This window comes from Paroedura picta, chromosome 12, assembly GCF_049243985.1.
Source record: "Paroedura picta isolate Pp20150507F chromosome 12, Ppicta_v3.0, whole genome shotgun sequence".
NCBI lineage: Eukaryota > Metazoa > Chordata > Lepidosauria > Squamata > Gekkonidae > Paroedura > Paroedura picta.
In genome coordinates this window covers 31,761,868-31,783,294 of record NC_135380.1, presented here as the reverse complement: position 1 = coordinate 31,783,294, position 21,427 = coordinate 31,761,868, and the positions used below count along the sequence as shown (strand labels likewise).

The 21,427-nt window shown below is 44.8% G+C and overlaps 1 protein-coding gene across 1 annotated transcript; it reads left to right on the top strand.

The window, feature by feature from the left end:
- Positions 1–1,872: 1,872 nt before the first annotated feature.
- On the top strand, positions 1,873–20,601 carry TOR4A (torsin family 4 member A). The gene is made up of 3 exons (XM_077306622.1): positions 1,873–1,881; positions 2,475–2,652; positions 14,459–20,601. Exons 1-3 carry the CDS (start codon positions 1,873–1,875, stop codon positions 15,769–15,771), a joined length of 1,500 nt encoding a protein of 499 aa, XP_077162737.1. The 3' UTR covers positions 15,772–20,601.
- The last annotated feature ends 826 nt before the right edge of the window (positions 20,602–21,427 follow it).

Genomic DNA, 21,427 nt, shown 5'->3' with positions numbered 1-21,427 from the left:
TCTCAGTAATTGCTCAGGCCTTTTTTAGTTGTGGCCTTTACCTGCAGACCAATTGACCAGAGGAAGGTTGGGAAGCCTCCAAAATCCTGTCCTTCATTCAAACTTTTAAAAAAACAACAACACACAACTTTTTAAAAGGGGCCTTTTTGTAAATTGGGGAATTTTTTTTCATGTTGTTTTATTGATATTATTGGCTTGTAATTTAATTGTGATCTGACTCAAATAATCTTGAGAAAGGTAAATGGTAGGTGCTGTTACTTAGCTAAACACAGCAAATGAAGGCTCCCCCCCCACCAATAAAGTAATCTTCAAATTTTTATTTTAATACAGCACTGCGGCCAGATAAAACAGATAGCAAGAAAAAACTTTTCAGAGTAGAAAATTGCAAAATAAAGTAATCTGCTTTGTAGCTGCATTAGATGAATATGTTGCAAAGAACTATAAATGTAAATATAGCTTATTTTGTGTTGACTTATCACTGATAATGTCATCCTTATTATTAGGCTGATTACATCACTTCCCATTTTCCTCTTCATGAAAACGTTCTTATTTTTCTGTTAATTCATTCTTGAGGAAGTTATTTTTTCCTTTTTTTTCATTATCGTGGTGGCGTTTGTTTCTTTTGTGGGTTAAACATTTGTCCTTTGTTTTGACCAGTCGTTTCAAACCCATGAATTTGCAGATATTAAAAATCCCCATTTAGCCTTAGCAGCTGGGCTCAAAACATTTGTGTCTGGGATAATCACTTTCTTTGAAACACCCACAATGTCAGGTAGCCACGGGCTCCTGCTTTGGTTTGCTTGACCAAAATTCCCAAACTCCCTGCAGGGAACTGACCTGAAGCTGCCTTGCTCATTTCCTCTCCCTTTCCTTCCCATCCTCTGGAGCCATCTGGCTCCTTATCACTGCTCAGTTGTTGTAGCTGTTTCTCTCCTCCTGGAAGTATCAACTGTAAATTGAATTAGGCTTTGATGATAAGAGCCATTCTGTGTGAGTTGCATAAAGAAGGGGGGGGGAGATCTCTTCTATGGTGGCTCTACATTTATGCCTGCTATTGTCTCTGACCACACAGGAGTCTTGTGAATCAATTTGTACTCTCCTGAATCAATTTCTAAAGTTCTAGTCCAGGGGTAGTCAAACTGCGGCCCTCCAGATGTCCATGGACTACAATTCCCATGAGCCCCTGCTAGCCTTCATTCGCATCTGGAGGGCCGCATCTGGAGGGCTGCAGTTTGACTATCCCAAAACTTTGAGCTTTCCTTTTTCTGGGACATTTGCCACGGGACACAAAACCCAGGATGAGATAGCCCTCAGGGCTGACTGGGGAAATTGCCATTTTCTCCAGGGGAACTGATGTGTCACCTGGAGATGAGCTATAATTCCAGGGGTCCTCAGATCCCTCCTGGAGGCTGGCATCATCTTGACTGAGTTCTCATCTTCTGGCGAGGAGAGCCCAAGAAGCCAGACAGAAAAGTAAGGAGTCTGCAAGCTTTGTGCTGTACCAGCCAGCAGCTGGTGGAGAGAGAGCTATTCCAAAGGGCTACTGTCTGGCTCAGAGCACATTCTGTGGTGGGATGCCTGGGCAGCCCCAAAGGCCCAGGCTGCTGCTCTCCTGCTCTTTCGCAAGCACAAGGCATAGCAGGGTCCTGCAGCTGTCAGCCAAATTCACGTTAATGACCTGCATTGAGCGGAAGAAACTCTCCCATGTCCAGTTTACCTCCTCCCCGAACTCTTCCTTCATCAGTTGTGACCTGGGTTGCCTAGGCAAGCCTGATCCTGTGCAATCTCGGAAGCTAAGCAAGGCCAGCTCTGTCTAGTATTTGAATGGGAGACCTCCAGAGATTTGGGTGATAATTCCTCACACTAGGGGGCATGACGCAGGCAAAAGCAAACCTCCTCTGAATGTCCCTTGCCTGGCTGCCAGACAATCCTTGGCTTTCCTGGCTACACTACACATATATGATAAATAATCTTTCATCCCACCACTGCCCTGGCTGAGCCGGGTCTGCCCAGCTTCTTCCTCGGGCCGCAGCCCTTCTGCTCCCACCTTGGCATTGTCTTTCTTCCAGCCGGCCACTAGTCTGCTAATCCTCTGTACTGCTGGTGTAATTGTCTCCAGCCCCACTGGTCTTCTGCCCTGCCAGCCCTTGGGTGAGTGCGTGGGCTATGGGAGTAAGGTTGCCAGTCTTCCAGGAAGAAGAAAACTGGCCTGGGTAACTTTAAGCCAGTTCCATGTGTGTGCACTCTCTTCTCTCCTCCCACAACCTGCTTCACAAAGTTATGAGAGGTGAGAACAATATAAGTTGCCCTGAGCTCCACTGAGATAGTCTTGAACAAGAATCCTACCCTGGAATCCACACTTTACAGTTTGGATGGAGCAGATATTTACATAGCTAATCTATAGTTTTGCACAGTTGTCTTTATAGGCACGTATTTAAGTTTGCAGGAATATATTTTTTTTTCCTGGTCTTTAGAATAGATATGCAAAGGACAGACTATGCTTGCCCTTTGTGGAACATGTCAGAGGACATTTGCATGCCTATGGCTACAGAGTTCATTCCACTGAAGGCTTGGAGGAAAACTGCACTGGGTGTGAAAGTTGGGGAGGAAGGAAGACAAAGGAAGCCACGGGGCTACATTCACTTGATATAGGTGAGTCTTCAGTAACTACATGCAGTGGCTTGGGGGGGGGGGCATAGCTAGAGTACCCTATTGACACATTGGCAACCTTCCAGTTGCTCTGGCTTTAGTCTGGCTGCTGTTTTAGCAGTCAAAAGTAAAACGTAGAGGTTGTTTCTTTCTGGTTCTTAAGTTTCAGAGTGGCAGCAAAGGGCCGTATGCCAAGGTCAAGGGAAGGGTATGGTACCCTTGGATAGTGGCAGTCACTGGATTGGTTTGGGGGACGATTTTTACTCTAGTTACAGGTTCTACTCTCTGATTGGCGCTGGAGTAACGCTATTTTTTTCAATGCACAGAATGGCCTTAACTGGTCATGCTTCATCTATGGAGTTTCTGCCTACCACACTGTTAGATCTGGTCTTTGCTTTGTAAAACCTTAGCCCATTTCCTCCTCCACATCAGCCTTTTCTTCTCAGCCACCCCAGCTTGACTACCTTTTCTCCCCCTTTCTATGAATGTCTCTCTGTCAGCAATTGCCAGCTTTCCAGTCTCCCGCTGTTGTTTTAACAGTGGCTTGATCTACAGCTATCAGCAGGTAGAAGCTTTCTGCAGCACAGAGATAAACATTCTCACTCTTTCATTCCTGACCGACCATCCAGCTGTTGTTTGCTGGCTGTCCTGACTTGCAGACACACAGCAGGCAGACAGACAAAGGCAGCAACTAGCCACCTACCCATCGGTATTTGCCACAATGCCAGTTAATTCAAACCCAAAGCTTCAAGTCCTAGGGGAAATCCAAGAGAAGAGCTCTAGAACACAGGCCAGAGGCAAAGACAAGGGAATCAACAAACAAACAATACAGACTGCAAGGTAAAACAAACACATTGCTTCTACACAGCCACTCCCTTGTTGGCTGCTTTTAAACATCACACTTAGAACCAGCCAAACTCCTCAACCCTGCTCCTACAAGCACTCCTCTTCATTGTTAATGTGGAGCTAGAGCTGTGCTGCCAACCTGGCAGTGCCTTGCAGTTTGTTTATTTATAATTAGTTTTCTACCCCGCCACTCCCAGACAAGCTGGCTTGTGGCAGCTCGCAACATAGTAAAAGCATAACCCCCCCCCCCCCCAAAAATACAATCTAAAACAGATAAGAGCCTCTTGTGGCGCAGAGTGGTAAGGCAGCCGTCTGAAAGCTTTGCCCATGAGGCTGGGAGTTCAATCCCAGCAGCCGGCTCAAGGTTGACTCAGCTTTCCATCCTTCCGAGGTCGGTAAAATGAGTACCCAGCTTGCTGGGGGGTAAACGGTAATGACTGGGGAAGGCACTGGCAAACCACCCCGTATTGAGTCTGCCATGAAAACGCTAGAGGGCATCACCCCAAGGGTCAGACATGACTCGGTGCTTGCACAGGGGATACCTTTACCTTTATCTTAAAACAGATAAAACAGCAAAAACAAGAAATATGGCAATCATACAATACCTCATTAGGCCCAAATTCTTTGATTCATCTGTTCCCAACTATGTTGGTAAATCTGAGGGCGATGGTAGGCCCCCTCCCAGGAGGGTCCAGATTATACAAGTCCAGATTATACAAACTCCCTCCTTTTCTTCCTCCTATACTGTTCCCAAGGCTCTGGTGACTGAGGAGGTGAACTGGCTGGCAGATGACTCTGTTGCCACCTCAGGGTGAGGGGTGATTACACTGATGCTTGGCCATGCCTGGCTCCTCAGAGACCATCTCCTCCTGCGGTGTCTCTGTTACTGGCTGTGGCTCTGGGTCAGGTCTGCTGACCGCCTCTTCTTCAAGCTCCAAGGGGAAAGATGGTGATGGTGGGTTTCAGATGTGATTTAGCAATTTAGCCAGGATGGTCACAACTCAGGGGCCCTCATATTTATGGCTAACTCATATTGGTCACCAAAAGTGCATTGCTTAACTTTATAATACTGTTGTTTGATGGTATTATTAGGATAGCTGTTTTAAAAATGTCTGCAGCAAGGTGAATCCTGATAACCTCAGATGAACAAAAACACTTCCAAATTAGCTGGTCCAAAAAAGGTACCCCTAAAATTTTCACAAAGAAGAAGAGTTGGTTATTATATGCCGCTTTTTTCTACCAGGAAAACTCTCAAAGCAGCTTACAGTCGCCTTCCCTTTCCTCTCCCCACAACAGGCACCCTGTGAGGTGGGTGAGGCTGAGAGAGCCCTGATATTACTGCTCGGTCTGAACAGCTTGATCAGTCCTGTGGCGAGCCCAAGGTCACCCAGCTGGCTGCATGTGGAGGAGCAGGGAATCAAATTCAGCTCTCCAGATTAGACGCCAATGCTCCTAACCACTACACCAAGCTGGCACCAAAGCCTCTTAGGGTTGCCAACTCTGAATAGGGAAATACCTGGAGATTTGGGGGGGGGACCAGAAGTGGGGAGGATTCTCAGCAGGATACAATCCACCCTCCAAAGCAGCCGGTTTCTCCAGGGAAACAGATCTGCACCATCCAGAGATTGACTGTGACAGTAGGAATGTCTGGGCCTCACCTGGAGGTTGGCAACTAGGCCTCATGACAGAGCCTGTCATGGTCAAAGGCCCTGTGGTCTTGCCTATGGGGGGAAGTCTGGCAGACACTACAGACCTTGAAGCTTTAGGGCTGGCGGTTGAGATTCAGCCTGCCTGAACTTCCCAGCCTCCATTTGGGCCAAATCACAGTACTGGGGGGGGGGTGGCTGGGTCTGTGCCAGAGTCCCACAGCTTGCCTTCGCCTTCCTTGCCTCCCTCTGACCTGAGCCCCCGCCTCATGGGAATGGGTGGCGAGAGGGGCCTGAGTCAGCCTGAGCTGAATTTCCTTTGCGGTCTGACCACAGCCAATGGGCTGCATGCCTAAATGTGTGTGTGTTGTGTGACCTTCTTGCAACACCGGCAGCTAGGAGCCAGCCAGCAGCCAAACACAGCTGTACAGCAAGACAGAGATAAGGCCGCATGCGGGTGTAAGAAGGAAGCACGCCAGTTCGGGGGCCACTCCCAGCTTTGCCATTTTCTCTCTCTCACACACAGGCAGCTCAAAAAACTCTTTACGCAGGAGCCGAGAGAAGCCCCCTCCACAGACACAACCTCCCTTCTCCCTGCAAATGCTGCCCTTTGGCCTCCTGGTGGGGTTGGCCTGTTCAGTCGGAGGAGGGAAGAAAGTTCCCTGATGCAGAGGCACCGGAGACCTGACGCTCGGTAATGGAACTCCCTCTGTCTGCAGGGTAGGGCTCGAGGGTGGGACATCCAGCCTCTTGGAGAAGGATATTGGTAGGGCGGTCAGTCTGCCAGATGACCAGGAGAGAAAGGAAAAAGAAAGCCGGGCTTCTTCCTGTGTCTCTAATAGCATCCTTCTCTGGGGGAAAAAATCAATAGGATCGAGGCTTTCACCACCTGCATTGTTATCTGCCAAATTGGGTTGCTAGCTCTGGCTTGGGAAAGACCTGGGGGGTGCGGGTAGGGTGTAGCTTGAGGAGGGTGGGGTTTGAGGAGGGGAGGGACTACAGTGGGGTATAACCCCGTAGATTCCACCTTCCAAAGTAGCCATTTTCTTCTGGTGAACTGATCTCTGTTGCCTGCAGATCAGTTGGAATAGCAAGAAATCTCCAGCCACCACCTGGAGGTTGGCAAACAAATATATGCAGGTCAAGCAGGCAGGAAACTGCAGCAGAGGCTGATTAAAAAACCCCCCTGGTAACTCTATTAAACAGGCTGGCGTTTTGTATCCTCCTGGCAGAGTTTGAATGCGTTTAGTGGCTGTCATGATGTGGAAATGTTTTTACCAAGCGAACCTTTCCCTGGTACAGAGATTAAAAAGGGCTTTTTTGCACAACAGCCGAAAGGCCAGCAGGAATCTTGACAGAAAAGCATCGGCAACCAAGTATAGGTAATATTTTGGTTTGTCACTTTTTTAATGACGGGAGGAAAAAAATCACCTCTTTATGGAATATGGTTGTCAGCTGACCAGAAAATTACACTGGACTTTTGCTACTACAAAACTCAGTATGCGAATAATTTCTGTTGTTGTGAAAGCATTATTATGATTTTTATTAAAGGTGCAGGAGCCAAGGTTGGTAGCAAGCTGGCATCCCATAGTTGCCATTTCCCCCCTGACAAGGGCACTGTGCTTTTGCTTTTTGAGAAGCTGGAAAACAACACTTTTTCAATGTAAAGATGCAGAGTGTAGGGAACAGGGAAGAGAACCTTGTGTGTATGTGCCGGAAATTGCTGTCCTATTCTATGAGACAGTTGCATTTCTCTGAGAATGTGACAATTTTGCCTCTTAGCAAATATAAAACCTTTGGAAACACACAGAAGAATATTCACATGTATGCCTTCTAAAGGAGAACTACACACTTTGTTTGAATTGCAGGGGAAACGTGCATGTTGAATTTAGGATAGCCAACTTATAATGGCCCTTTTATATGGCCCTTTAATATCAGTCTGATATCATCAGGAAATGCTCTTTAGCTTCACTCATGAAAAGCTTCAGTAGCCCATTTATATTTATTAAAACTCTATTAAAGAGGACAGGGCATCCCCCCCCCCCTTGCCCATGGTGACTTTAGTTGAATTTTTTCAAAACTCTTTAGTCATTCTTCTGTTTTTGTTTGTATGAACTTAATTTCCACTTAGGGGGTCTTCTAGATAAGGTTGTCACCTTTTTACCTTAGCTCTGCTTTTGTGCCTTTCATAACAGCCATTCAGCAAGTGAAGATTTTGGTATGCCAGGGAATAACGCCACCTGTTTAATTTCTGCTTGTGGTGCTATTCTCAAGAGCGTAACAGTGGTACTAATTTATTAAAAAGTTGCCATCTCTATTTCAGAAGAGTGTTTTGGGGCATCAGTCAAGGTGATTCTTCACACGGTGTGGGCAGAGCCTCAAGGGACAGTTGATTCTTAGTAGTCGAGAAAACAAAATGGTATTGATAGATTCAAATGGGCAGCCGTGTTGGTCTGAAGTAGCACAATAAAATCAGAGTCCAGTAGCACCTTTAAGACCAACAAAGATTTATTCAAGGAGTGAGCTTTTGGTCTTAAAGCTGCTGCTGGACTCTGACTTTAAAATGGTATTGAGATTGTCGTATGAAAGCATCTTTCTTTGCTATGACTGTAAAGGTTAGAAGTCACCACCCATGCTCATATTACATAGAGATCTAGTAGCATCCCTACAGGAGTCAGCCTTGTGTTTAGGACTGTTCAGTATGGAGTGTGTGTGTCTTTGTGAGTAAGTAAAATGGATGAGGAAGTAGGTGACGCATTTAACATAATCTAACGGTGACACAAAGACAGGAGGAACTGCAAACACTTTGGAGAGCAAGAAAAAAAAAAGCCCCTTGACAATTAAATGGAATGAACCATAACAGGCATGTGAAGACAGCACCCTGTTGTGCCCTTTACAATGGTTCATATAACATGGCACCAGAATTCCACGCTGTTTTTTATATTCACATTTTATTTGCTCTGTGAAATCCCCTCCTTGGAGAAGAAATGGATGTATTTCTTAAAGGAAGCTAAAGCTACCTTTGTGCCTCAATGCTATGGGGCCTTGCCAACAAGGGACAGAGGAATTATGGGACAAGAAACTGCTACCTTCAGCTTTTAGGGGGCACAGTATTTCCATTCAGGAATGCAGCCTGACTGGTTTGGCTGGCTCCTGGCCTAGAGGAATTTCAGCAGTAACAATAGCTACGCAAGTGTTACTGGCAATAGATTAATAAGATCTGATACTTGGTATATCAGTAAATGTGTAGATCTGTTTACATACACAAATCTTACCTATGTATTTTATCTGATTGATAACTTGTCACATCCAAAGCCTCAGAGCAAGTTAAAACCATAAAGTCCCGATTATAATAAAATGCACCTTTCACCACATTCCATTCACTGTCACCAAAAGCCTACATGAATTACAAGGAGGGAAAAAAATGCTTTCCCCCTCCTCCTAATAGCTACACCATGCTGAGCCTTAGTAAATCATCTCTGCAGTAAACTCCTGAATTGTAAAAAGCAGTCTCTGCTGAAATTGTGTAATTGTGAGGTTGCATAACAGCAGGCTTTGGGAAGCTGGCACAAGCAGCAAGATGGCAAAGAATCATCCTGACTTCCTTATTCTCCCAACCTTGTCATCAGAAATATACTGCCTTGGAATGAGGAGGTTCCATTTTTTTAAACTAACGTTGCTGGTAGTGATGCTATAGATCCTCAATTAATGGGACTGCTGTTGCTTTTTGTGGCAGTGAGTTCCTGAGTTGTGTGTGTGTGTTGCAGAGTTATGTGTTTTTGCCTTAACCAGCTCCCAGTTGATTTCATTAGGTGACCCTGGATTCTAGTGACTTGAGAAAATGACTATTTTCCCAGCTAATTCCCTCTGCACACTATTCACCCATTGCAATATTTACTTGTATAAGTTTGTATGCATGAGGGATCTTCAACAGCTGGCTTGTAAGCTCCAGCTGCTAAAGAGTAGTTCACCCCTGCAACCCCTAGAAGACCCAGGAGCACAGATCTTGTGCAGCTCAGAGACCACCTGACCTGTCTCTTTCTGGACCAGGACCAATGTATTTAACATAATCTAAGGTGACACAAAGATAGGAGGAACTGCAAACACTTCCGAGATCAAGGGGGGGAAAAGCCCCATGACAATTAAATTGAATGAACCATAACAGACATGTGAAAACAGCACCCTGTTGTGCTCTTTACCAATGCTGCTGTTACCTCTTTGCAATTTCTGTGCTGAGTCAAGGGAAGAGGGGAAAATGTAGGAATGGGAGGCATTGAGAAAGGAGTTCAGCCAGCTCTGGCATGTTCCATGGGGAGGGGGAAGAGGTCACTGCCCTGCAATTAGGCCTGCCAACCCCCAGGTGGTGGCTGGAGATCTCCTGAGTTTACAACTGATCTCCAGTTATACCCCATTGAAGTCCCTCACCCCTTCCCAAACCCTGCCCTCCTCAGGCTTCACCCCCCAAAATCTCTAGGTATTTCTCAACCCAGAGCTGGCGACCCTACCTTCAATGTAGAAAGGATAGTATCACACAAGTTTGCATCTCCTCCTTGCTGTTGCAGCTTAGACAGTTTCATCGATTTGTATATTTGTGTGTGTGTGTGGCATCCACCTGATGCCCTGGTTTCCTGTAAATAGAGAATCCCACAGATTAATCTGCTTCCTCGAACAAAACAGAGTGAAAGAAAAATACCAGACCCTCTCCTTTGCTTCTCTGCCATGGGGCACATAGCAGGAAGTGGGGAAGAATAAAGTGGGATCCAGTTTCCCAACCCAGAATGAAGCTAGTAGAGTCAGACAAAGAACCATCTTGTCTAGCCCCTTGTTTCCAAGTGCAGATAGCCAATGCCTCCTTAACAGCAGGGTTTTAACAGCCCTCCCCTATTGCTTGCCCATCGCATCTAGTCTTCAGAAATGTATCCAGTCATATATGTTCACTGCCATTGCATAGCTTGATCCCTTTTATCAACGCTATATCTACAGGTGGGGACGGTTAATACATCTTATGTTATTGAATACCATAACTTTGATTATTAATAACATTTTTATTCCCCTACCCCCTTCTTCAAGGAATTCAGGATAGTGGACTTGGGTAGGTTGGAGTTTTATAAAATGGCTAGACCAAGATTGCCCATTAACTAAGTGAGGATTTGACCTCAGGTCTCCCCAGTTAAACAGGCAAGCATATAATGGGATACTGGGAATCTGAAGTATGGTATGCCAAAAGCAGCTGCTAAGGACAATATTGATCAGGCCTGCCTTATTGGAGGAGGGTATGGGGACATAGGGTTGGGAAACTCCTGGAGATTTTGAGGAGGAGCCTGAGGACAAGGACCTCAGTGGGAAAGCAGCAGCCTCTGATCTGGAGAACCAGGTTTGACTTCCTCGCTCCTCCATACGCAGCCAGCTGGGTGACCTTGGACCAGTCACAGTTCTCTTATTCTTGTAGAGCAGTTCTCTCAGAGTTCTCTCTGCCCCACCTACCTCACAGGGTATCTGTTACAGGAGATGGGAAAGGTAAAGCTTCCGGTAGTGAAAGGCGGGGTATAAATACCAGCTTTTCTTTAGTGCCATAATCCAGCCACCAAAATATATTTTCTCTTGAGGAACTGATCTCTATAGTCTGTAGATGAGCTGTAATTCCAAGGGATACCCAGGTCCCTCCTGGATGCCAGTATGTGGTATGGGGACTAATTCTTTACTCCTGCACTGTTTTTCTGTTTCCCTGGTTCCACAGCCCTCATTTGTATTCCCCACACACATATTGTCACCCTTGAGATCTCTAGTATTTTCCATGTAATCTGGCCCTAAGTCTTGCTATCTGACTGTTACTTTACACTGGATCTGATTAATTGCTGTGTATTATATAAGGAACTAATTTATTTTATTCGTCTTTAAATGATTACCAATCAATGGGTGGCCCTAAAGTTCTGGTATGGGGGAGGGGGTTTCTATCAATGCTATTCTTCTCAGTCCCTACTACCCAGGAGGTTCCTTCCAACTCTGTTATTCTATAATCCTATGATCTTTCTCTTGACTGGTTCCCCCCCCCCGAATAGAACAGCTCCAAACCTTTTAGCATTTTAGCATTTGCTACACTAACCATCATATTACAGTGCCTTGTAAAGAGTCTGATACAAGAACATGCAAAGGCTGAATAAAATGTGATTATATCATTATTGCTACTGTTATAAAGTATTTAAACATGTGTAATAAAATAAAATTATCAATGAATTGGTATTGGTAAATCATTAAATGTGGCAGTAAAAATTATAAACCCTGATTTATTTATTTATTTTTATTTACCGCCCTCCCCTGGGTGGTTTACATGGGAGAAAAACAGTACAAATAACACGATAAATTGAACAATAGCAGTACAGCCATAACAGTAGAACAATATAATATTCGTGCGTTATACCTGGGTGCAGTTTATATTTACGTATCTAAAATCAATTAAATCCTGCATGACACAGCAGATTTTGCTGCTGTACAGATGTATGCCTAAATTTTCCTGATGTTTTTTTCCCTGTCCTCTCTGCACTATACATTGGGTTCATTTCACCGGGCAAAGTGAAGTTCTTGCTTAGCCGCACCTGCACATTTTTGTTTTGGTTGTGCAAATAAAATTACATTAAAAAGAAATGGGAGTGTAAAAAAGTTAAAAAGAAGGGAAAAAAAGCCACCTTTTCTTTTAACTCCAATTGAGAATCTTCATCCAAAATGTGTAGGCTCTAGTCTACGCCTCCAGGGGGCACTGCTGGCAAAGAAGTGTTTGTTTCTGACTTAAATAATAGTATTTTTCACAATGTCCATAATCAGGGAGTAGGCTTGGTTCAAAAAAACTTCTACATTTGGAATAAATGCAATGCAAACTTTTCCAAAAACATTAACCTATATACAAATGTGGCAGGGATGATGGTCTGATCTTTGCTTAGTCAGCTCTGAAGCATGCTGTACCGAAGAAGTTGCATATGTCTTTTTGGAGACAAATTTTGGAGACACGCCAGTTAAGAAGAGCATTTCTAGTAGCTCGCTTAAACATCTTTCCCTCAAATGTCACCCGAGGTAGATTTTTGAAGATCCCTCCTCAGGAGAGATACTGTTTACATGGATGTGGTGTCCCTGACACGTTGTACCATATACTTCTGGTGTGTCCTAAGTTTGAAGTATTTCGTCACCCGTTAGCTAATTATCTGAAGATATTGAAATTCAGCTGTGTTAACGAGAAACACTGGATTAAAATGATACTAAACGTGAGGGACACAGCAACTATTATAAAAGTATCAAAGTTTTTACTGGCAATTTTAAATGAAAGTCTTTTACGATAGATTTTACATCTGAAACCGTTTGAAAATTTCATTTTATGCTTTGCGATTTTATGCCAATAAAGGTACTCTGAATCTGAATCTGTCTTTTTGTAGTTCTGTGCACAAAGGAGTTCTGGACTCAGTTGCACAAGACAGCATCCCTGTATCTGCCATAGGGATCCTGATGCCATTTTAAATCTGGGATTCTCAAAAACAAACAAACAGAACTCTGTAGGGTCTAAAGTTGCCAATCCCCAGGTGGGACATGGGGATCTTCCAGAATCTTCCAGATTTCCAGACAACACAGATCAGTTCCCCAGAAAATACGGTATTATTATGCTTGAAGCCTGGACTCTAAGGCAGCCATTCTCAGCCTCTTTTGGCCACATCACTTTTCGAAGCTCTTCTCAGTCAGCAGTCAGCTGGCCCTTGCACAGTGAGCTAGGCTAAAAAAGACCTAAGCTAAGAGTGCAATAACTATGCTTGACTCTCCCCAGCCTGGGTGCCATCTGGTTGGCTCTCAGGATCAGGTTCCTCCAGTATTTCTTAAAGAATCCCAGCTTTAAAATGGCAGCAGCGCCCCCCACAGGCAGACATAGGGACAGCATCATGTCTGGTTGAGTTCTCTCTGTTTACATGTTACTGTGGATGTTCAGCCAACAGACAAGCACTTTGCAGCCGAAACCAGGGACTGGCACCTGGATATTTTATCACACATTTAATTGTGCGCAACTTGAATGTAACTAGAGGATTATTTGTTTATTTATATTTGTCTTTATTGCCTGACCTCTCTCTGGCAACTCAAAATACATAAATAGGATAAAATACAATATAAAATGTAGTTACATTAATTAAAAATATGAAACGATTACAATATATTGCCCCATTTTCTCTATCCTGCAAGTAGGGGCAGGGGAAGGTCATAAGGCCCTTTATCTAGAGTAAATTTAGTTTAATTAATTACTAATTAAACTCCTGCAGGGCTTTGATCTCATTTGGTAGCGCATACATCAGGCTAAGACCAAAGTCAAAAAAGCCCTGGCTCTGGTTGAGACCAGTTTGATCTCCTTGGGGCTGGGGGTCCTAAGGAGAGTTTGCTCTGCAGATTTTAAAGCTCTATGGAGGACATATAGGTGATGTCCCCAGACCATTTAGGGCTTTAAAGGATATGACCAAGACCTTGAATCTGACTTGTTCTTCAGTCTACAGCCAGTGCAGCTGCAAGAGGAGAGGGTCAGCATAGGGCTTCCATTGGGTCCCACTAAGGGCCCCTGCAGATGCATTCTGAACCAACTGAAGTTTCCAGAGCAGTCTCAAGGGTGGCCCTGCATAGAGTGAGTTGCAGTAGTCCAGTCTGGAGGTGACCATTGTATAGATCATGGTAGTTAGGTTGGGTGTTGCCGGATAGGATGCTAGTTGCCATGCCTGGCAAAGTTGGTAGAAAGCCTGGCATGCTACGTTTGTGAATTACCTAACGTGTGTATTAAAAACAACCAAGTGTACATTGTACCCAGATTGAACATGCATGCCTGTAACTTGTGAAGAGGGCTATGGTGTTTCCAGAGGAGTGCAGCTGCAAATGCCACAAGCTGCACTCGATGAGCTGTGCAGCAATTGTGCATTCTATGAAAGGGAGAGTGTCTGGTGGTGACCCTGTTCCGTAGCATCTTTAGATAATCTAATTCAGCTCTGAGGTTCCAAGAGACTGTATCACTCCTTCCAAAACTGCGTGGAGCGCATATCAAGTCCTGAGCACGTCACAAGCCATTAAATAGGAGCGCTTGATGCATTTTATACCCATGATGATGATAAATCTTCTTGGTACTTTCTGAGAAACTCTTTAGTATAATAATGAATCCAGCCCTGATGCTTCAAGGCTGGTTTGCTCAGGACCACCCAGAGAGTTTCACAGCTCTGCAGGTGTTTTCTGCCTTGTGTTCCGACATCTACATCATACCAAGTTTTGTGCTATTTTCATAATTCTTTTGTTTATTTTTTTCCCTTCTGCAGAGCAGACCGGATTGAGAGGTGCTCAGGAAGAGGTCAAGATGGACCGGAAGGCTGGCAGTGGAACTGCTGCCCTCAAATGTCCTCAGAAGATCTCTCTCCTCTCGTCCCCGGTGCGGGCAATTATCCGCCTGCGGAGGACGGCCCACAGGTTGAAAAAGGGCCTCTCACCAACAGAGAGGAGGACCCTCCAGGGAGACCCTCAATCAAAGCTCCTTCAACGGCAGATCTCCTTGGGTAAAGCCAAGCTGGGTAGTGCATCTGCTTCAGTTTTGAGCCAAGCAAGCTTTGAGAAGGCACAGTATTTTACTTTTGACACATCTGTGCAGCCGCCACTAAGAAGATCCAGCAAACAGAGGAAGCGGAGTAGAAACCCCCGGGTGTTGTACCCAGGCAGCACCAGGAGGTACCTGCCGACAGAGCAAAAGAGCAAAGCCAAGCGTTGCCTCCTCCTCCTCATCGGCATTGTTTGCTTCCAGATTCTGAATGCGATTGAGAATTTGGACGATAATGTCCTGAAGTATGACTTGGATGGCCTGGAGAAAACAATGCTCCGGGAAGTCTTTGGGCAGACCGTGGCCACCGAGAGCATTATGGCCTTGCTGAAGGACTACCTGGCAACACACATACACAACAAGCCTTTGGTGATCTCCCTCAACGGACCCACTGGGGTTGGAAAGAGCCATGTTGGCTGGCTGCTAGCCAAACACTTCCAGTCAGTCGTGGGTCACCATTTTGTGCTCCATTACTTCACGATGCACCACTGCCCGGACGATGCTTCATCTTTGGACTGCCAGCTGGATCTATCTGAGAAGATCAGTGACATGGTAACCCAGGCGGAAAGAGAAGAGAAGATTCCCTTGTTTATTCTGGATGAGGTGGAACTCATGTCTCCGGCCCTGCTGGAGACCCTCAGTAGATTTTTCCAGACGAACCAAACCAATGAATTCCTGAATGCCATGTACATCCTCATAAGCAAGGCGGGGGGTAAAGAGATCACAAATTTCCTTCTGCAGAATGTGTCCACTGATCTCCCACTGACGAAAAGCAAAGTGGAACAGCTGCTCACTTCCCTCCGTCCCGTGCTCAGTCATGTCCACCCTCTTTGGGGCTTTGTGGAGATCGTCCCGTTTGTGTTGCTTGAGAAGAGCCACGTCCAGAGCTGCTTCTATGAGGAAATGATGAGCGAAGGCATTTACCCTGACTCAAGTCACGTAGAGAGCTTAGCCAATCAGCTCAGCTATTATGTGGAAGGAGGGAGGCAATATGCCGTGATGGGCTGCAAACAGGTCGTGGCTACAGTCAATCTGCTGTAAGAGCCGATGGAAATCCCAGGCCAGAGGGCATCTCTGATCTCGGGAGGAATGCCCTGATCCTGCGGATGGTTGGGTTTTGCTCCCAAATGAACAAGAATGAGAAACTGTTTAGTAAAAAAAAAAAAGTTATTAGAAATTTATTCCAATTGACTGCTTTGCTTCCATAAGTTCTACCCTTCCTCATGGATTGTTTCAGTCCGCTTGGTCCCTCTCCACTTTATTGAGCTAGAACTGTGCAGGAAGTGGGCAGCATAGAAGAAGAGCTGAGTTTTTTTTCATACCCTGCTTTTCACAACCTGAAGGGGTCCCAAAGCAGCTTATAAAACCTTTCCTTTCCTCTTCCTACAACAGACACTGTGTGAGGTAGTTGGGGCTGAGGAAGCTCTAACAGAGCTGCTCTGCAAGAACTGTGACTAGCCCAAGGTCACCCAGCTAGTGGAATAGTGGGGAATCAAACCCAGTCCTCCAGGTTAGAGTCTGCAACTCTTAAGCACTATACCACACTGGCTTGGGATGCAGAAGGTCCCAGATGCAATCCCCCGATATCTCCAGTTATGTAATTTGTATGGTTCTATGTGGTTTTGTGATGTTTTTGTTTTTTTATTGGATGTAAACCACCATGAGCCAGCATGCTGGAAGTGGCAGTATATAAATGTAATAAATAATAAATAAAAGATCTGGCAGTAGGTGATGTGAAAGGCCTCTGCCTCAGATCCTGGAGAGCTGATGCCAGTCTGACGATACTGACTTTGATGAGCCAAGGGTCTGATTCAGTAAAAGGCATTTTTTATGCATTCATTTGTGCAAAACAGTGTCTGCCTCCTAGTAATAACGTAATTTCTTTTGGGTTCCAACATGGGTGTTTCCATTCTACCATGTTTGCCAAACGCTCAATCTTTTGTCAGATTTCAGCCTGTATTGGGACTGGCAGCCTTCAGACCTCTGCCCTGATGCCCCCCTGCAGTGAACCACCCAAGGATGGTGAATGAAGGGGAAAGAGGCCGTCCTCTTGAGGCTCCACCTACTGACAGCTCATTGGCTTTCCCTGGTCTAGCCAGGTTATAAATGCTTCCAGATCAGGCTTGCTTTATTATTTAATCCCAACACGCATCTGGACACATATTGTGCAATGAGAAGCAAGGTTTTGTGCAGCTGGGTCTGAATAAGCGTTTAGGCTATTAAGAAATCTATGCGGCTGGGAAAGAAGTTAAAAATGAAGGTGAACATCATATTTCTCTACAATTTTATTATTTATAATTTTCCATCTCCGCCATTTTTCTTTCCTTTCGTTAGAAAGGGAATAAGAGTATTGTGCTCTTTGACTATCTTTCCCTCTGTTTGGCATTGTGCTGGCTGCTTGTCCAGGGGAAGGGGAGTATTCTTAAATAAACCTTATTCTGGTTTTGCCCAGGTGGTATCATCACTGCTTATGAGAGCCAGTTTGGTGTAGTGGTTAGGAGTACGGACTTCTAATCTGGCATGCAGGGTTCGATTCTGCACTCCCCCACATGCATCCAGCTAGGTAACCTTGGGCTCGCCACGGCACTGATAAAGCTGTTCTGACAGAGCAGTGATACCAGGGCTCTCTCAGCCTCACCCACCTCACAGGGTGTCTGTTTTGGGGGGGAGGAAAGGGAAGGCGACTGTAAGCCACTTTGAGCTTCCTTCGGGTAGAGAAAAACAGCCTATTTTAACCAACTCACTTTTTCTCCTTCTCCTTCTCCTTCTCCTTCTCCTTCTCCTTCTCCTTCTCCTTCTCCTTCTCCTTCTCCTTCTCCTTCTGCTTCCCCTTCCCCTTCCCCTTCCCCTTCCCCTTCCCCTTCCCCTTCCCCTTCCCCTTCCCCTTCTTCTCCTTCTCCTTCTCCTTCTCCTTCTCCTTCTCCTTCTCCTTCTCCTTCCTCTTCCTCTTCTTTTCCTGGTCTCTCTTCATCATTTACTGTCTTCTCTCCCCAGCCCATCCCCAGTTTCTCTGTGCTTCTGAATGCTGAGTCCTATTCCCTCATGACATTTCCTTAAATATGCAGAGTTTTGTGAAACTGGGGAAGTAAGAGTGAAATGATCACAAGAAAAGCTGTAAGAGCTTGGGAATAGGCAGGGGGTGTACAATATCAGAAACAAAAACATTTTGAAAAGAGTAACTCTTACAGATATCAAATTGACATGTGATTACTGATACATGTTCCCCATCGACAAAGAGATATTCTAAAAGTGGTGCTGCCAGGATTGGTTCCCTTTGGTGGAGACAGCATTGAACACGTACTGAGCCTGTTCTAAGATCTGCTTTTAAACAACATACAAAGTGGATCAAACAGGGCAGGGAATGCACATCCTGCAGATCCAGAGAGAGAGATCCTATAGCTATTGATACTTTGCTTTCAGCTAACTTACAGTTTCTTTCCAAGGACAAACAATCCCACTGCTGACATCAGAGCTACAGTACTTCTTGAGTACTGAAACGTCCCACTGGGAATACCAACAGGTTTGTTACCTTTGGATGGGAGAACACTAGCGATTTATGGAGTCTTTGCAATATTTACTATATACAAGTGTGGCACAGGTAGAGGAAAAGAGGCATTCCTGTAGGGCAGGGGTAGTCAACCTGTGGTCCTCTAGATGTTCATGGACTACAATTTCCATGAGCCCCTGCCAGCAAACGCTGGCAGGGGCTCATGGGAATTGTAGTCCATGAACATCTGGAGGACCACAGGTTGACTACCCCTGCTGTAGGACACCAGATCTACAATCTCATTATCAGATTCCAAAAACCCTGCAGTGCACTTCAGGAGCCCAGGGCCAGTTTATCCAAGTAGCACAAGTAGCATGTGCAGGGGCCCCACACAGTGTCGTTCCCACCCCCCATGGATCAAGGTCATATCCTCTCTCCTCCCCCCTTTGTCCTCTTTAAGGACACTCAAATTGACACCCCATTCCACTGCCCCCAGTCTGGCTGCTCCCGCCAAAATTGTACTCTGCCAGGGCTCTACAATTTTTTTAACTGGCTCTGGTGCTACAGGCCCCACAAATAGTTATAGGATGTGTGCAGGTGCCAACTCCTGTGAGAAAATATCCACAGGCATTTGTCATGTGCCCCAATGCATCACTTTTGGCTGTGTATTCATTTTTAAGGGTCAACCCAATGACAGCCAACAAAGGTAGCAATTCCAAGGTTTTCAACAAGGTATATAAATCTTCAAAAGTAGCCATGTTGGTCTGCAGTGGAACAGCAGATTCGAGTCCAGCAGTACCTTAGAGACCAACAAGGTATATGGAACCTAAGGTTTTGAGGTTTTAAGTTCCCTTCATCAGCTTTGAAATGAAGAGAGCTTTGATTCTTGACATTGTATCTGAAAATTTCCCCTCTAGTTGCACCAATCTTTACTCAAAGCTGCAGTTCTACTAACCCTTACCTTGAGTAAACCCCCCTTGAACAAAATGGGACTTACTTCATAGTAAAAAAATAAATAGGCTTACACTGCAAATAATATAAATGTTGTACATACTGTTTGTTCACATAGTGTTTAGCTGACTTTCATCTTTTGGAGGCGGAATATCGTGTTCCTGTGCATGCAGTTCTTGTAGACTGTTTTTTCAAGCTTTAGGTACTTTAGCTGCCCATTAAATATTTTTGCCTCAGCTTTGGTGTTAAGCTTTCTGTTGAATAAGCCACTCCTGGCCCTTTCATGCAGGCATGGCTATGTTTCTCTCTCTTTCTAATTAGATTCTTGTATGACATGTTTGTTTGAACCCTCCTCAAGGGAGCTTGGGGGCAGCATACACTGATCTCCCCACTTTCATTTTATCTTCACAATGTTTCTATGAGGTAGGTCAGCCTGAGAAAATGTGGACAGTCCAAGGTCACCCTGCGAGAAGAGGTGTTGTTTCCTATATCCCGCTTTTCTCTGCCCTAAGGAGTCTCAAAAAGGCTAACAATTGTCTTCCCTTCTTCTGCCCACAACAGACACCCTATGAAGTAGGTGAGGCTGAAAGATTTCTGAGGGAACTGTACCTGGCCTGACATGACCCAGCAGGCTCCATGTGGAGGTGGAGTGGTTCTCCAGATTACAGTTCGCCACTCTTAACATCTGCACCATGTAGACTCATAAAGTAGATGCCACATTTTTAAAAAGTCAAGCCTGGGTTCCATATAGCCATAAAGTAGTGGGGGCGTCTGTTTAAAAGACAGATCAACTGAGCTCAAAATCACAATTGTTTTTTTTTTTTGGGGGGGGGGGTCCTTACCTTCCCCTCTGGATTTTCCCCTAACTTGAAATGGCTTAGTGGTGAGCTATTCCCCCCCCCCCTTTCTGGCTTCTCCACATCCAGTATTCTGTGCATGTGGAACAACCAAAAAGTGGCAATAACCTCTTCATTGTAATTTCAGATTGGGAAAAGGCACAGGGGGGAAGGCAAGAGTTCCCCCTCCCCCTTGTGTTGTCTTCTTGCATACAATCAGGCTCCTGGGGGATTTAAAAATGTATTTCCACCCAGGGCTGTGTAAATTTGGGGAAAGCTAGTTGAAAAAAAGTAAAGAATAATTTAGCCTTTAGAGTGTGGGGATGTTGTGTCATGCTGGTGTACCATATTCCCTCTTTATCCTCTCCTGTATCCTATTTTTTTCTATGAAACTTTCAACACTTATTTATCTTGATGCCTTTTAAACACACACACACACAAACATATTCCTCTGTTGAGTGGAACCTCTGTTGAGTGGAACCGGCTGTGGAAGGGCTGAATGAAGCATGCAGGCTATCTGAATTGTTATTTTATTGTTTCTGTTTTAAATGCAAGAAGGGAATAAATCTTAATAATAAAAAGGTAGTTTTGAGTTCATGGTTGTTTGTTTTGTAAATTTTTTTAGAACATCAGTAAAGGTTTCCCTTTAGTTCCGACACAAGACATACAGCATAAATGTGCCATTAGATACACTGATAATAGCATAAGGACAATTAACGTATTGAGATTAATTTTTTTTAAGAGTGGGAGGAAGGTAAAAACAGGATAAGAAAAAGTATTAAAGAAAGACAAATTTCTTGTAATTAAATTAACAGTATAAAAGTTAGTAACTGACAACATCTCCAACTGGGGGAATCTCCATTTTGGTTGTCTTTTTTAAAACTCTTGCCATACTTAGCCGGGATTACCTTCGAAACCCCACTGGCCAATGTTTTATCGGGCTACCAAAGGGGCATTACCTCTGCCCCACCATCGGCTACCCAAAAATAATCCAGGCTTATAGGGCTGGGTCAAGATTTTGGGGAACCTTTGATAAGACATTATCCAATGGCCCTTTTGCTTACGGTGGTCTTGTAGCATAAGTGATAGCATGCATACCCTTGGTTCAATCTTCAGACATTCCAGTCAGAAGGATCATGTAGTAGGTGATATGAAAGATCTCCACCCGAGTTCCTGGAAAGCAATTGCCTTTCTGAGTTCACAAGTTACAATGAACTCATATAAATTGTCCATTTATATTTGTCAGAAAGAGCCAACGCACGCTCTCTTTACAAATGAAACTGTGGACCAGCACCTGAACAAATCACATGATGATTTGATCACATAAGATTAATTGAAATGATTTGGGATATTTTTTTTTAATCTAAACTATTCCCCAAATTGCACGGATACTGCTGAATCTTCAAATAATTGCCACTCTAAA

Coding starts and splice junctions, on each gene's coding strand:
- TOR4A (XM_077306622.1), top strand. Junction 2,653..14,458: donor GCTACATTCACTTGATATAG/GTGAGTCTTCAG, acceptor TCCCTTCTGCAG/AGCAGACCGGATTGAGAGGT.